Source organism: Ursus americanus, chromosome 2, assembly GCF_024610735.1.
Source record: "Ursus americanus isolate L20-20 chromosome 2, mUrsAme1.1.p, whole genome shotgun sequence".
In the NCBI taxonomy this organism is placed as follows: domain Eukaryota; kingdom Metazoa; phylum Chordata; class Mammalia; order Carnivora; family Ursidae; genus Ursus; species Ursus americanus.
The window spans coordinates 85455748-85469427 of record NC_142128.1 but is presented as its reverse complement, the minus strand read 5'-3'; the positions used below and the strand labels follow the sequence as shown (position 1 = coordinate 85469427).

Sequence of the window (13680 nt, the reverse complement as noted above, 5' to 3'; positions counted from 1 at the left end):
AGCAAGCAATTATATACACACATACATGTTCTCAAAGTACATTGGCAGATCACACACTGACAGCTGCTTGGTTTTTTGCAGGCCCGGGCTCCATGATCATATATATCTATAATTGCAAGGGCATTCTTAAAAACCTGTAATGAGATGTGTAATAGAAATATGACTAAAGAAATATGAGTGACAACTGCAGCTTAACTATATTATAGTTCAGCACTGAGAGTCTTTAAAATATATATTTAAGAGAGAGACACAGAGAGAGGGAGAGACAGGCCGAGGGAGAGGGAGAGAGAGAACCCCAAGCAGACTCCACACTGAGCACAAAGTCCAATGTGGGGCTGAATCTCTCGACCCTGAGATCGTGACCTGAGCCAAAATCAAGAGTCAGATGCTTAACTGACTCAGCCACTCAGGTGCCCCTCAACACCCATATTCTAATGTCACTTCAGTGAGGGCAGGAATCCTAGCCTGTGCTCTGTTCGCCAATGTGGTTTGCAAAAAGGGGGCAAGATGAAGAGTCCGCAAAGCCAATCATTATGTTCAGAGGGATGCGGAAACTATTCAAAGTTTCATTTTTAAACTTGTCAAAAGCAACTCAGTAACCAGAGGCAGACACTTCATTTCTTTCATTCATTCAATAAATGTCTCCTGAGGACCAGTAAGTTGCCAGGTACTCAAGACTATGCGATGGGAAAAAGACAGTCTTTTCAACAAATGGCGTTGGGAAAACTGGACAGCTACCTGCAAAGAATGAAACTGGACCACTTTCGTACACCATACACAAAAATAAACTCAAAATGGATTAAAGGCCTAAATGTGAGACCTGAAACCATAAAAGTCCTAAAAGAGAGCACAGGCAGTAATTTCTCTGGCATTGGCTGTAGCAACGTTTTTCTAGATATGTCTCCTGAGGGGAGGGAAACAAAAGCAAAAATAAACTATTGGGACTACATCAAAATAAAAAGCTTCTGAACAGAAGAGGAATCAACAAAAGAAACAAACAAACAAAAACACAACCTACTGAATGGGAGAGAATATTTGCAAATGACATATCCAGTAGAGACTTAATATCCAAAATACATAAAGAACTTATGCAACTCAACATCAGAAAAATCAATAATCCAATTAAAAAATGGCAGAAGATGTGAACAGACATTTCTCCAAAGAAGACCTACAGATGGCCGACACATGAAAAGATGCTCAACATCACTCATCATCAGGGAAATGCAAATCAAAGCTACAATGAGATATCACCTCACACCTGCAGAATGGTTAAAATAAAAAATACAAGAAACAATAAGCATTGGCAAGGATGTGGAGAAAAAATAATTTGCTCTCTCACTTTACGAACAATGTCTGATTGGAATAAGGGAAATCAGCAACTCCGAGATTTTGAGGAAAAGATTTTAAAGCATGAAAATAATTTAAAATATATTATTTGTACGTGTTCAGATGTTAACTTGCAAAGGTGCAAGGACACAGAGTTTTACAGAATTTTGAAGACCACTGGTTTAAAGAATTTAACCCAATGAAAAATGTCTGTGCTGCTTATACGCACGATAAAGCGACAAGCACAGGCTTTCTATAGGAAAAGGTGATTTTGAATGCAGTTGGATTGTTCTCAGCCCAATCCTCAGGAACTTCTACCCATTCCCAGGGGAAAGACATCTACAGTAGTGCTGGCAAATAATAACATCGGGCCACATTACCCAGACATACGTGGGAAACCGCCCAAGGAGGCACTGTTGAAAGACAGTCTACAACACAAGCGAGGAGTGAGGTACTACCTTCATGACCATGCCCATCTCAAGAGCCACAGGGCCACGGAAATATCTGAAACCACGAGGTAGCCAGGGAGACCACAGGTCAAATCGTTTGTGTGACGAACCTTCGAGACTTCCTGTGGCAGGTGGAAGGGGTCCCTCTATTTCCTCCGATCTGTAGGATCAGCATCTCATTGCCGTTCTCAGGAGCCCATGGGTATGGTCTGGGGAAACAGGGAACTGTTTAAATAAAACATCTAGAACTCATTAAATATGAAATCCCTTTTTTACTGTCTCTACCTCTAGCCTCCCCCTCTTCCCAATTAAAAATAAAACTGAGGTTCAAGGAAGCTGAATTTTTGAAGGTTCTGAGCTCTCCTAATTTCAAGACTAAAATTTTAGCCACAGACCAGACACTACTGGAAACTGACTGTCTCAGAAGGACATAATTTTGTATTTTCCCCAAGTTGTTTTTTATGTCGTTTGGCTAAGAAACAAAATTGGCTCGGGTTTGGGCAGGAAGCTGGATAAGAAGTTGCCACTGTCCTGACTCACCAGGTGCGTCACCCTCGTTAGGTGACAGCTCATCCACCAATGGGACAGCCCCCCCCCAAGACATGTGGACTGGAATTTGTCCGGATGTGGTGTGATCAACAAGGACACATCACTATTTTCCTTCTCCATTCTCAGTGAAACATCCCTCGATTTGACAGGGTCACCCATTGGAGAGACTTTGGGATCCCTGTGAATAACAGAGGCCCCATTTGCTAAAGAAAAGAAACTTCTTTCCTCCTTATATTTAGAATTCCATTAAAGATTTACAGTGCCGAGTGGCAAGATACATAGTGAATGTGAATTTGAGGTACTCACAGAAAAGATCAACTATATAGTCTCCCAACAGAAATTCTCACACTTTACTAAATTTGAAGACTTACATTTTATGTGTTAAAAGAGATTGGTAGATTTGTCAAGGGCCTTTCTCTATGGGGTTGGGTGTTGTACCATATTTCTGAAAAGTTCACATTTCTAACCCAAATCAGTGTAATATGGTTCCCTTTAATATAGTTATATACACTTGGTGATTTGACAAGATCTTCTGAATCATTTTTTTAAGATTTTATTTATTTATTTGAGATAGAGACACAGATAGCAAGAGAGAGCACGAGTAGGGAGGAGAGAGAGAAGCTCCCCCTTAGAAGCTTAGCAGGGAGCCTGACTCAGGGCTCCATCCCAGGACCCCGGGATCATGACCTGAGCTGAAGGCAGACGCTTAACTGACTGAACCACCCAGGTACACCGTGAATCATTTTTTAATAACCTATATTTCATGAATAGTTGTTTTTGACCCAATCCAGCTCACCAGCTCCCTTTGTGACCTAACATACCTCCAAGTATAACTTAAAAGGGGGATGGCAACCACGAGGATAGGGAGCTGCACTATCTCTTTCCCCATACAAGGCAGATATCAATTGCCAACTTATTCCACTGTATTGAAAGTTAGTCTTGATTCTTCACAGCCCAACACTGAAAACAACGCTGTCAACTAATTGGACTTAACATCTAATTTGAAATCTATTTGCAATTCCAGGATTAGATTAAATCACTAGAAAAATCTAACTATTCTTGAGAAGTTCCTTTGAACTCCCCAAATCTTATGCCTGGCCACCTAATGTCACATTCCCAGTGGTAATGTTCTTTAGATGACTCAAAACTTCCATCTCTCTTTGTTTTTACACATTAGAATTCTAACTCTCATTGTGAGTTTTGAGTTGTGTCAGGAAATAACTTCAGGTGGGGAGATAAGGAACAGATTATCTATTCCCTATTTTATTTCTTTGAAATGAGTATAGCATTGGTTTCCCAGACTGTCTACCAAGTTGACCCTTAGGATTCTAGATTGATTTGTGTTTAAGGCCAACATATATGTTCATATTTTACCTGATTTATCCATACTTAAAATAAGGACCCCGAAAACTAATCATTGCCTGGTTGTTTTTTAATATTGGCAGACTTGAGGCTCCCAGGTGGCTCAGTTGGTTAAGCGTCTGCCTTCGGCTCAGGTCATGATCCCAGGGTCCTGGAATGGAGTCCCACATCAGGTCCCTGCTCAGTGGGAAGCCTGCTTCTCCCTCTCCCTCTGCCCCTTCCCCTGTTCGTGCTCCCTCCCTCTCTCTCTCTCTCAAATAAATAAATAAAATCTTTAAAAAAATCCTTTAGTAAGTGTATAAAATCACAGTCACAGGAATAATTTCTGATTTCATCCAAAAATTAATTCTCCGAACAATAACATTACTAAAAGTTCTCAAAGATGTAAACCACTTTGACTGGGTTATGTATTACTTTTAAATCTCTTCATTAGAGGAATGTCTCAGGCACTAGGAAGAATACCTTTTTTTGAATGTTAAAGACTTTTAGTTTCCTTAAAGAGTTTTGGTACCTTTGGAGTTAATTATATACTTTATACCTGAACATAAAAGATTAGTAACCTAAAGATATTTAGATAGTTTCTCTAAAGATTAATAAAAATGATGAATAAAAAGAATATAAGCCTTCCCTGTTGAATTATTATAGGAAAGAAATAAGAAAAGAAAATTTCTTCAGCCATACGTAGAACAGTAAAATTCAGAATCACAAACACAACTACGCATCCAAATATAACATTACTGTATTTATCAAAACAATTATTAACAATAGTCCTTCTAGGGTGCCCTGTGGCCAGAAGAATCCCAGAGCGGGACATTAATAGGTCCTTTTAATTATCATTACTCCCTGGAAAAAGTCCATCTTGAGAAAATATGCCAGGGACGTACTAGGTCTGATGACAATGCACAGGCAAAGATTTAAGTCGATAAACAGCATAACAAGCGGCACTGTTGGACCATAAGTGATGAAAAGCCAACTCACTTGGTTTATGGCGGGGGGGGGGGGTGTAAGGAAATTAACTGACTCATATAAAAAGTCTAGGCATTGACTTCAGGCAAGGCTGGATCCAGTGCAACATCCCTGCACCTTGGTCTCTTTCCATCTCTCACATCCACCTTCCTTTTTATTGCCCTCACTCTGAGGCAAGTTCTCTCCCTGTGACAGCCGGAACAGCACTAGGCATATATCTTCCAGATCCCTATCCAGCAAATGCCCAAGTATTTGTTCTAATTGGACCAAATTTGGTCACACACCTATCCATGAACCCATCCAAGTAATTTGCAGCCAAAGGGTGCTGGTCCAAGCAGAAAGAAGAGTGAATACTGCACAGCCAGAACCAGTAGCTTTCTACCCTAGTAAGGCACAACCAATTCTATATTGCTTTTGAGCTGTGTAAATGCCTAAGTTCCTGTTTCCTAAAATTTGGACATCTTGAATTCTTTGAGCCGTCTGCTCATATCATACGATTATCTCAAATTCAAATATTCTTTTTAGAACAGAGCACACTAGTTTGTGAGGAGGTTCCTGTCTACTCAGCATGGTGCCTCTATACTGTAGCCGAAGTCCCAAAGCTGAGAATAATAAGAGACAGTTCTACCACCACCCCCCTGCCCCATTCTAAAGAGAGTGCCTGAAACATCCAGGTCAGACTTAATAAAAGAAAACAAGTCAGGGACACTTGAGTGGCTCAGTTGGTTGAGCATTCAACTCTTGATTTCAGCTCAGGTCACGATCTTATGGGTTGGGGGATGGAGTCGTGCGTGGGCTCTGCGCTCAGCAGGGAGTCTGCTTGGGATTCTCTCTCCCTCTCCATCTGCCCTTCCCCTGACTCACCCACACTCTCTCTCTCTAAAATAAATACATAAATCTTAAAAAGAAAAGAAATCAGTCCAGTATCTATGAAACCCTCACTTCCAGCTTTTATAAGACATGGCCAAATCGTGAAAGATCATTAAAAGAAGGTCAAGGAGAGCAGGAATTGAAAGGAGTGGAGAGTGTTTGGGCTCTTTTTTTCTTCTCTCCTCACACAGAGAGAAAGGCATGTTACCTCCCAACCTTCCCCATAAAGATGGAAGGAATCTGCAGAAGGAGAGACAGGCGCCTTGCTTCTTAGCAGAAGTGTAACTTACCAGAGAGATGAGAAAAATAAAGCAGAGTAAGTGATGGGTGTGGCTGTGTGATGCTTGAGATGGAGTGATCAGGGAAGACCTCACCGATAAGAGGACATTGGGGCAAGGCCTAAAAGTGAGGGGAAAAGCCATGCAGAGAGAATAGAAAACCCAAAGGCCCTTAGCAAGAACATGTTTAGTATTTTCTGGATGGAAAGGAGCCAACAGGACAGGAGAGTGAGCAAGAGGGAATGTGGCAGGAATAAAGGGTGGTGATTAGAATGGAGTAGCATTTACTACAATGGGTGGAGAGGAATGGGAGAGTGTGAGACCACACACCACACCCTGAGCGCTGTGCATGCCTGAGTTTTGGCTCGGGCCTGGACTGGGGGCTGGAGGAGGCCAGGGAAACTTTGAATTTTATGTGAGATTAGATGTAATTGGATTAGAAAATTAGATATTAGGTTTGGACTTAGGCTGAACTGTACTTGTCTTTTAATACCTTAAAGGAAGCCTTACTTTTCAGGTAGTCAAGCGGCTGAAAAGCCATGAGATCTATGTGAAGGGTTATCTCCAGGGCAGGAATGAGAAGGTAAGTGCATGTTTGAGGGTTAGAGAAAAATAAAGCTGTTCCCCTTGTGTACCTCACAGAGTTTACCTTATTCAATAAACTGATTACTTTCTAAAAGAATCAAAACCCTTACAATCCATCTGTGAATTCACTGTATACAACACAATGTTTTACACATTATTATGTGTAAACTCAGTAAACATTTGCTAAGTATCGAGTAGTATAATATGCCATTTGGGGGGGAAATGATGTGGCACTAGCTAATGGTCAGATCAGGGAAAGCTGAGGTAGGGCCTAACTTTTTAAAGTGTATAATTCAAAACTTGAGATTATTTGTAGGGCTTACATGTGTCCTCCTGACCACTAACCGGAGTCACCTACAAAGGACTCACTGTGAACTTGTTAGAGAAGATCAATACCCAAGCAGCCTATGACACAGAAATGATATTTGCTGTTTGCTAGTTTTACTGCGCAGTGCAGAGTCCAGGAAGGAGAAACAGCTGCAGGATTGTAAGATGAGATAAATTGAAAGAAACAGAATAACACACAGAAGCAAGACTTTTTTAAATGACGGAAATCACTAAATTGGCTATTTCCACTTCCATTTTTGGGCTTAAACAAGATGACAGTTTGCTACCCTTTCACATAGAAGAAGTCCAGAATTTGGCAGTCCAGAGCAGAAATGGCAGCTCCAAGGTCAGCAGAAGCTAGACTCTTCCTATGGCACTGCTTTGGTCAGTCCTGGGCCTGTCACCTCCTGATCCACAATGGCTACTTGATTTCAACCCATCACATCTGCATCCCAGCCAGGCAGAAAAAAGAAGGAAGAAGGGTACTCCTCTTTCCTTTGAAGGATACTTCTATGAAGTCCTCACACAATTCAGTTTACCAAAACTAGCTGCAAGGGGGGTTAGGAACCGTGACCTTTAGTATTGTGTTTCTAATGAGGAAAAAGAGAATGGATGGAAGACATAGTCAAACAGCCATTTCTGCCTCATCTTGTTTCTCTTAAATACCTGTGGGTGAAGTTAGTTTTGATGTTTTTTATCAAGAAGAGTTACTCCTTTTCGTACGTCTGCGTGTTAGGTTAGTGTGTTCACAGCTCTATTTACTGGTTGTATTGTACTTCTGATCATCCTTAATAGCTAAGTCCACTAGTTCCAAAGACATAAGTTCAGTTATATAACCTATCAGCATCCTCCCTGTCCAACCCTCCACCAATGAATTGGCTGTGCCTGATGATTCATTTGTCTCCTATGGAAATGATTAATAAATTGAGTCAGTAAGCATGTAATGAAATGTAGAATGCAGTGGTGGAAAAGGGGTGGGCTTCAGATCAGACTCTCCTGAACTGAAGTCCTGCGCCCAATATTCAAGTGACATGACTTTGGGTAAGCTTCCAGCATCTCTAAACTCCCATTTCCTTCTCCATAAGACAAGGATGATAATAAATACCTCTTGAAGCTGCTATGAGGAATGAATTAAATAACATGAAAAGTGACCATATGCCCCTATAACACTCAAAATTATTATCCTGTGATTTCATTGTTCCTGGAGCACCTGCAATGTGCTAGGTACCATGCCTGACACTGTGGTTGTTAAAGCCTAAAGAAGATATGCAGGAAGCCTGTGATATAATGCAGGAGCTTAAGACACCTAGAAACAGGCTTTGTGGAGTAGGAAAGGTTTTACATATGTGCAACATTAGAATGACACCTCCCTTGACTGATATCAAAATGGTAGATACATTATCTTCCAGAAAATGGGATGATTCAATCTGTTAAGAATCCATGTGCTTGAAGTGCTGTTTGGTAACAAGCACTGACAGGTAGGCCACCCCACGTAGGTAAACAGGGTCACATGAAAGGCTTGCAATGGCCCCACTGGTACATTTTTCTGAAAAGTGACAGAGAAGTACCTACATGGTACTCTCTTGACTACTTTGTGAACATCACATATTAGTTTAGGTTAGAATTTGAAAGCTAAAACAAATTGACTGTCACACTACAAAAATTCAGGGAAAAGTCACTTTCTTCACATTGATGTGTCTTCAAAGCTCAAGGCAATAGTAATGATGCACTACCGAGTCCCCCCTTCCTGTGCAGAGATGTGTGGAAGATCTCTACATGCCTGGCCCAGGGTGGGCAACGGGGTTGCAAAGATGAACAAGATGGCATCTGTCCTCCCAGAATGTAGCATACAGAAGGGACACAGACAAGTGGAATTTTCATTACCGTGTGATTAATGCTATGGAGAGGAGAGATCTCCTGGAGTGTTATGTAAGTTTATAGGAGGGGACAGCCCAGCTAGCCTTGGCCAGTGAGGGAATGCTGCCTGGAGGAAGTGAGTTCTGCACTGAAGCCTAGAAGATAGGTAGAAATCAGTGCAAAGGGCAGGTCCAAAGGGCATGGTATATTAATGAAGGGAGGGATTCTGTGTGGCTGAAGAAGAACGTGAGAGATGAGATTTGCTAGATCCACATACTGCATCCCAGAATAGACATCCTGGAATACTGTGAAGAACTTTGATCCCCACTGTGATGATTCAGCTCATAGGCTTCTCCTAATTTTCTAGGGAATGCAGAGAAAAAACAAACAAATAAAACAGGATTCATTATGTTATGGCAGAAAATAATTTTACGTAGAAATCTGAGAAACAGCCACATAATGTCACTTTCCCACATAAACACAGGAAGCAGTATACCATTTGTATACATATATTCTTAGCAGCTTTTCAATTCATTACTAGTGCTCAACCTTTTAGTAACTTGGGTTTCATTCTTTATGCCACTTCAAAAATAATATGGTAGGGGCACCTGGATGGCTCAGTTTGTTAAGCGTCTGCCTTTGGCTCAGGTCGTGATCTCAGGGTCCTGGGCTCCCTGCTTAGTGGGGAGTCTGCTTCTCTGTCTCTCCCTCTGCCCCTCCCCTCCGCTTGTGTGCTTACTTGTTCTCTCTCTCTCTCTCTTGCTCTCTAATAAATAAAATCTTTAAGAAAAAAATAATAACACTGTAAAGAAATGACCATGATTCTGCAGTATCTTTGAAAAATTTTTAAATCCATATTTAACTTGTTTCCTTGATGTAGACCCTCAAAGAAGTTCAGGCTAATTATAAGGTATGTCTATATTACTATCCCTTTGGGTGACAGAGCCTATCACATTTCATAAACTTAATGGGACAGATAAGAATTGATGCAACACTAAAAGATTACCCAGAAATTTCTACATAGTGACACTGTGGCCAATTAATGAAGTTAATTTCTCAGTAGGCAATCTGGTACCTTTAAAAAATGCATATAACTAAAGGACTTTTCTCTTTCATTTACGGTTAATATGCAAATCGGATATCCATAAATTCATTCCCGATAGAGTAAAAGCAATAAAATTTTCATGATTCGGCAGACTTTAAATCATTTACAACACTATAATAAGTTATTGAAGAAAGAAGCTTAAAAATTGACAGAATCCCCTTAATAGCAAAGAAAATGTTAGTACTTTGCAGAGAGAAAATCCTCAAATTCCCTGTTCAACTGACACAAAGAAAACAATTTTCAAAAGTTCAATAGATATTTTTAGAAGACAAAAATCATTCACAAAAATACTAGGTTAGGTGCTATGATCAGACAAAAAATGAACCATGGTCCTTATCCCCACAGAGCTAAGCACAAAGTGGAACAGATTACCCTCTCTCCACAACAGTATGGAGTTTCAGGTTCCCACCACTAATGGAACAGAACATTCCTTGAATCTGGACAAGAAACCTAGGTGAAGAAGTGGAGTTGACAATCCTGCATCCCCTTGAGCATATTTGAGACCTCGTTGAGAAAGAGAAGGAATATTAGGTAAGGAGATCCAGTGTCCTCATTCTAAGTCATTTGACGTATCTTTACCCCCTCTGCTAGGTGATATGCCTCCATAACCACTCCCTTTCTCATTTTCCTACTCCTCTATCACACCCTTGCCCTCCACCACTTACTTTCATTATTTGGAAACATCTGTTTGACAGAAAGAGCCATGAAAGTTAAATGTGATTTTGACATTCATTCTTCCAATACTTCTAAGATGCCTGAGGGCATAGGAATGACCAATTTAAGAACCTGAGTTGCTGTTAAGTATTAAAATTCAATTCACTCATCTCTTACATCTGCAAGTATAAAAGTATCCTGTGGCAAATTAAGTGCATGTTATAAGGGATGTGCCCAGGCAGGAAGATAGAAGAGAAATTATGTATGCTGGAGTAACTGGGGGAGGCATTTAAATACAGATACACATATTCATATCACCCACCGTGTGCCAAGTATATAATTCCGTGAAGCAAGTATTATTGTTCCCATTTTAAGCATTAGAAAACACAGTCATTAAGACAAGAGATTTTCCTTAAATAGCTAAGGAACAGAGACAAGATATGGGCCTAGACCTTCCAGTCCATCACTCTTCTCATAAACACTAGCCCATTTCTTGGAAGTGGCGGGGTGTTAACTGGGTCTTGAAAGAAAGATAGGAGCAAGGTAGTGAGAAGACACAAGCACAGAAGGAAGACAAGTATGTCTCAGGCCTTCTCACCCTTCAGGGTACTGGTGGAACACACTGTCACTAGATTTTCTTTCACATTCTTCTCTCTAATAAGAGAAGAGACAACTGGGAAAGAAAACCTCTCATTGACAAACCTGCTCCTGAGGGTACCAATTGAGGAGGACCATAGCCTCGAGGGATCACTCTTGAGGGTGGGAACCCTTAGATAACAAGTTTATGACTTTCTGCCTTCAGTCATTTAGAAAGCCCAATTCATTAGAATCTTGTAAAATTTCATCATTGTCTCTTTGTCCTTCATTCTGGTCTCCTCCAGACAGTAGGACACATTACAGAAAAAGGGAGAACTGATGTTACAATGCCACTGCTCTGTCTTGTCTCTTTCTCTAAAGAAGTCTCTTGACTTCATTTTTAAGTGATCAGTTTATACTACTAGCAACAGTTGGCTGCTGGTCCAACTGAACTATAGTGTGTAACTTTCATCCATTTAGGTATCAAGTTTTGGAGGTGAACACAACAAAAGAGCTCTCCTGGATTGAACTGTATAGATTGCGCTTATGTTACCACAGTTCTGTTTATACATTTGATTGTAATGTTTACATTAAAAACTCAGCTTAGTATAAAGGCTGCTTATTCCATGCCTTGCTTATTTTCAACAATTAAGTTAAATTTTTTTTTAAAAGGTGTTTTGGATGAAGGCTTAGTCAAGCTTAGGTTACACATTAGAATTCAAGAGCTGAATATACAGTTGTAGGCCACATAGTCCAAAAAGGTAGTCTTGAAGGTCATATAAGTTCACTGGAAGAATGTCTGAATGACATGAGAAGTTTTATTTCCAAAGAAATCGTTGAGAGAGAAAGAAACTATTAGGGGGTTTTGGTTACTGGAAGAGGAGGCCAGAATTGTTCTCAAAATTTTACCAGTGATGACTTTAGAAAACCAGCAAAAGGTCATTAGTAAAACAGTTGACTTGGATAATATAATAGTCAACGAGGCTAATGCAGGATCAAAATATTCAGATTATATAATCTGTTCTGATGCAAATTCTCTATGGAAGTCTTACCAGGAAAACAGAAGACTCTCTCTAAAAGGGAATACTTAAAACAATTTTTTAGAAAGGCATCAAGTTCTCCATTTGTTATATACTGCAGTACATAATGGTTTCCAATGACCTATTTTAATGGAAATTTTAGGATTTTTCCCTGTGCTTCTTGTGCCTTTTATGACACTACCATTTTCTTGTTTGTGTTCTTAAGGCACCACTAATGTACCACAAAAATATTTTCAAATGCCAAAAGAGGAAAAAAAAAAATGGAAGGAACTGCAAGGGATGAGAGCAATATGTGAAAGAGACAAGTCAGTCAGTCACTCAGAGTACAACAGAAATCAGTGGACCGGAGGAGGCAAAGCATTCATTGCCTTGCCAAACCAAAAATTTGCAATGGTTTTCTCATTCGGCAAAGGACATCAAGAATATGTACACAGTTGATCAAAAACAATGGAATGTGGTTTAGAAGTGTTAAAATGTAAACAAGTTTCCAGTTTAAGATTAATGTTAGGGTGAGACTTGTAAATTGTGTGAATTGCTAAGTAGTAATATTTACTTAGATTAACTTATCGTAGTTCGCATGGCTAATCAAGAAGAGGGGTGACTAATATCTGGAACAAAATGGTTCATGTTCATACGCCTAGAAAAGGCTTTTGTATCTGTGGTGGTTTTCAAACTTTAGTACGGATACAAGTTGTTGAGATGCTTGTCAAAATGTAGATTTCCAGGCCCCCTTCCCAGAGATTCTGATCTGGCAGTTCTAGAGTAGGGTTTCTCAATCTTGGCACTATTAATATATTAAAAGATGATTTTCTTGCTGTGGGGACTGACCTGTGCCTTGTAGGTGGTTAAGCTGCATTCTGGGTCCACTAGATACCATAGCATCCTTCCCCTGGGCCTGTTTCCAGATGTTGCTACATGTATGAGGGCACAAATCACTCTCCTCCTTTGGGAATCACGTGTTAGGGTGAAGCCTATGGACTGCATTTCTAATAAGAATATACAAGTGGTTTTGGTCAGTGGACCAAACTTGAGAAATACTGAACTAATGTGTTGAATTATGTCTCCTTCAAAATTCATGTTAAAGTCCTAACCCTCAATAGCTCAAAATGTGATCCTATTTGGAAATAGTCATTGCAGATTTAGTTAAGATGAGGTCATACTGGGTTACAATGGGCCCCTAATCCAATATGACTGCCATCCTTATAAAAAGGGAAAATTTGGACCCAAGAGATAGGCACACAGGGAAAATGACATGCAAGCCAAAAGAAAGGGCTGAAACAGATTCTTCCCTAGCTCCTACAGGGGAAGCATGGCCCTGCCGACACCTTGACCTCATACTTCTAGCCTCCAGAACTGTGAGACAATAAATTTCTGTTGTTTAAACCACCCAGTTTGTGGTACTTTGTTACAGAAGCCCTAGCAAACTAATATATAAAGAACAAAACACAAGTCAGAGTTTCGCACTGGGACAACATCTGAAGCAGGATCAGGGAGAAAAATGGAAAGATTACAGATTGGCAGCAATTCCTAATTTATCTTTCTCAGTGCCTGACATAAAATAAAAGTCAATAGTTTTTATTTTTATTAAGCACTCTCTCATATATCTTGTCTAAGTTAAATATTAAGAATAACACCTTATAATTTGTTACTTTATAAGGTTGAAATTGCCAGTGTTCTATTTTCAAGTTTTCATCTGGATTACGTAGCACTTGAATAGACAGGCTTGAGACTGGAGT

The 13680-nt window shown here is 40.0% G+C and overlaps 1 protein-coding gene across 1 annotated transcript in view; it reads right to left on the bottom strand.

Moving 5' to 3' along the window:
• The window catches only part of LOC123801366 (uncharacterized), a 45031-nt gene that overhangs the window by 29162 nt on the left and 2189 nt on the right, over positions 1-13680 (bottom strand). Inside the window, exon 3 of the mRNA XM_087866072.1 lies at positions 1886-1984. Within this exon, the coding sequence (XP_087722198.1) occupies positions 1886-1984 (99 nt within the window). The remainder of the gene's footprint in view (positions 1-1885; positions 1985-13680) is intronic.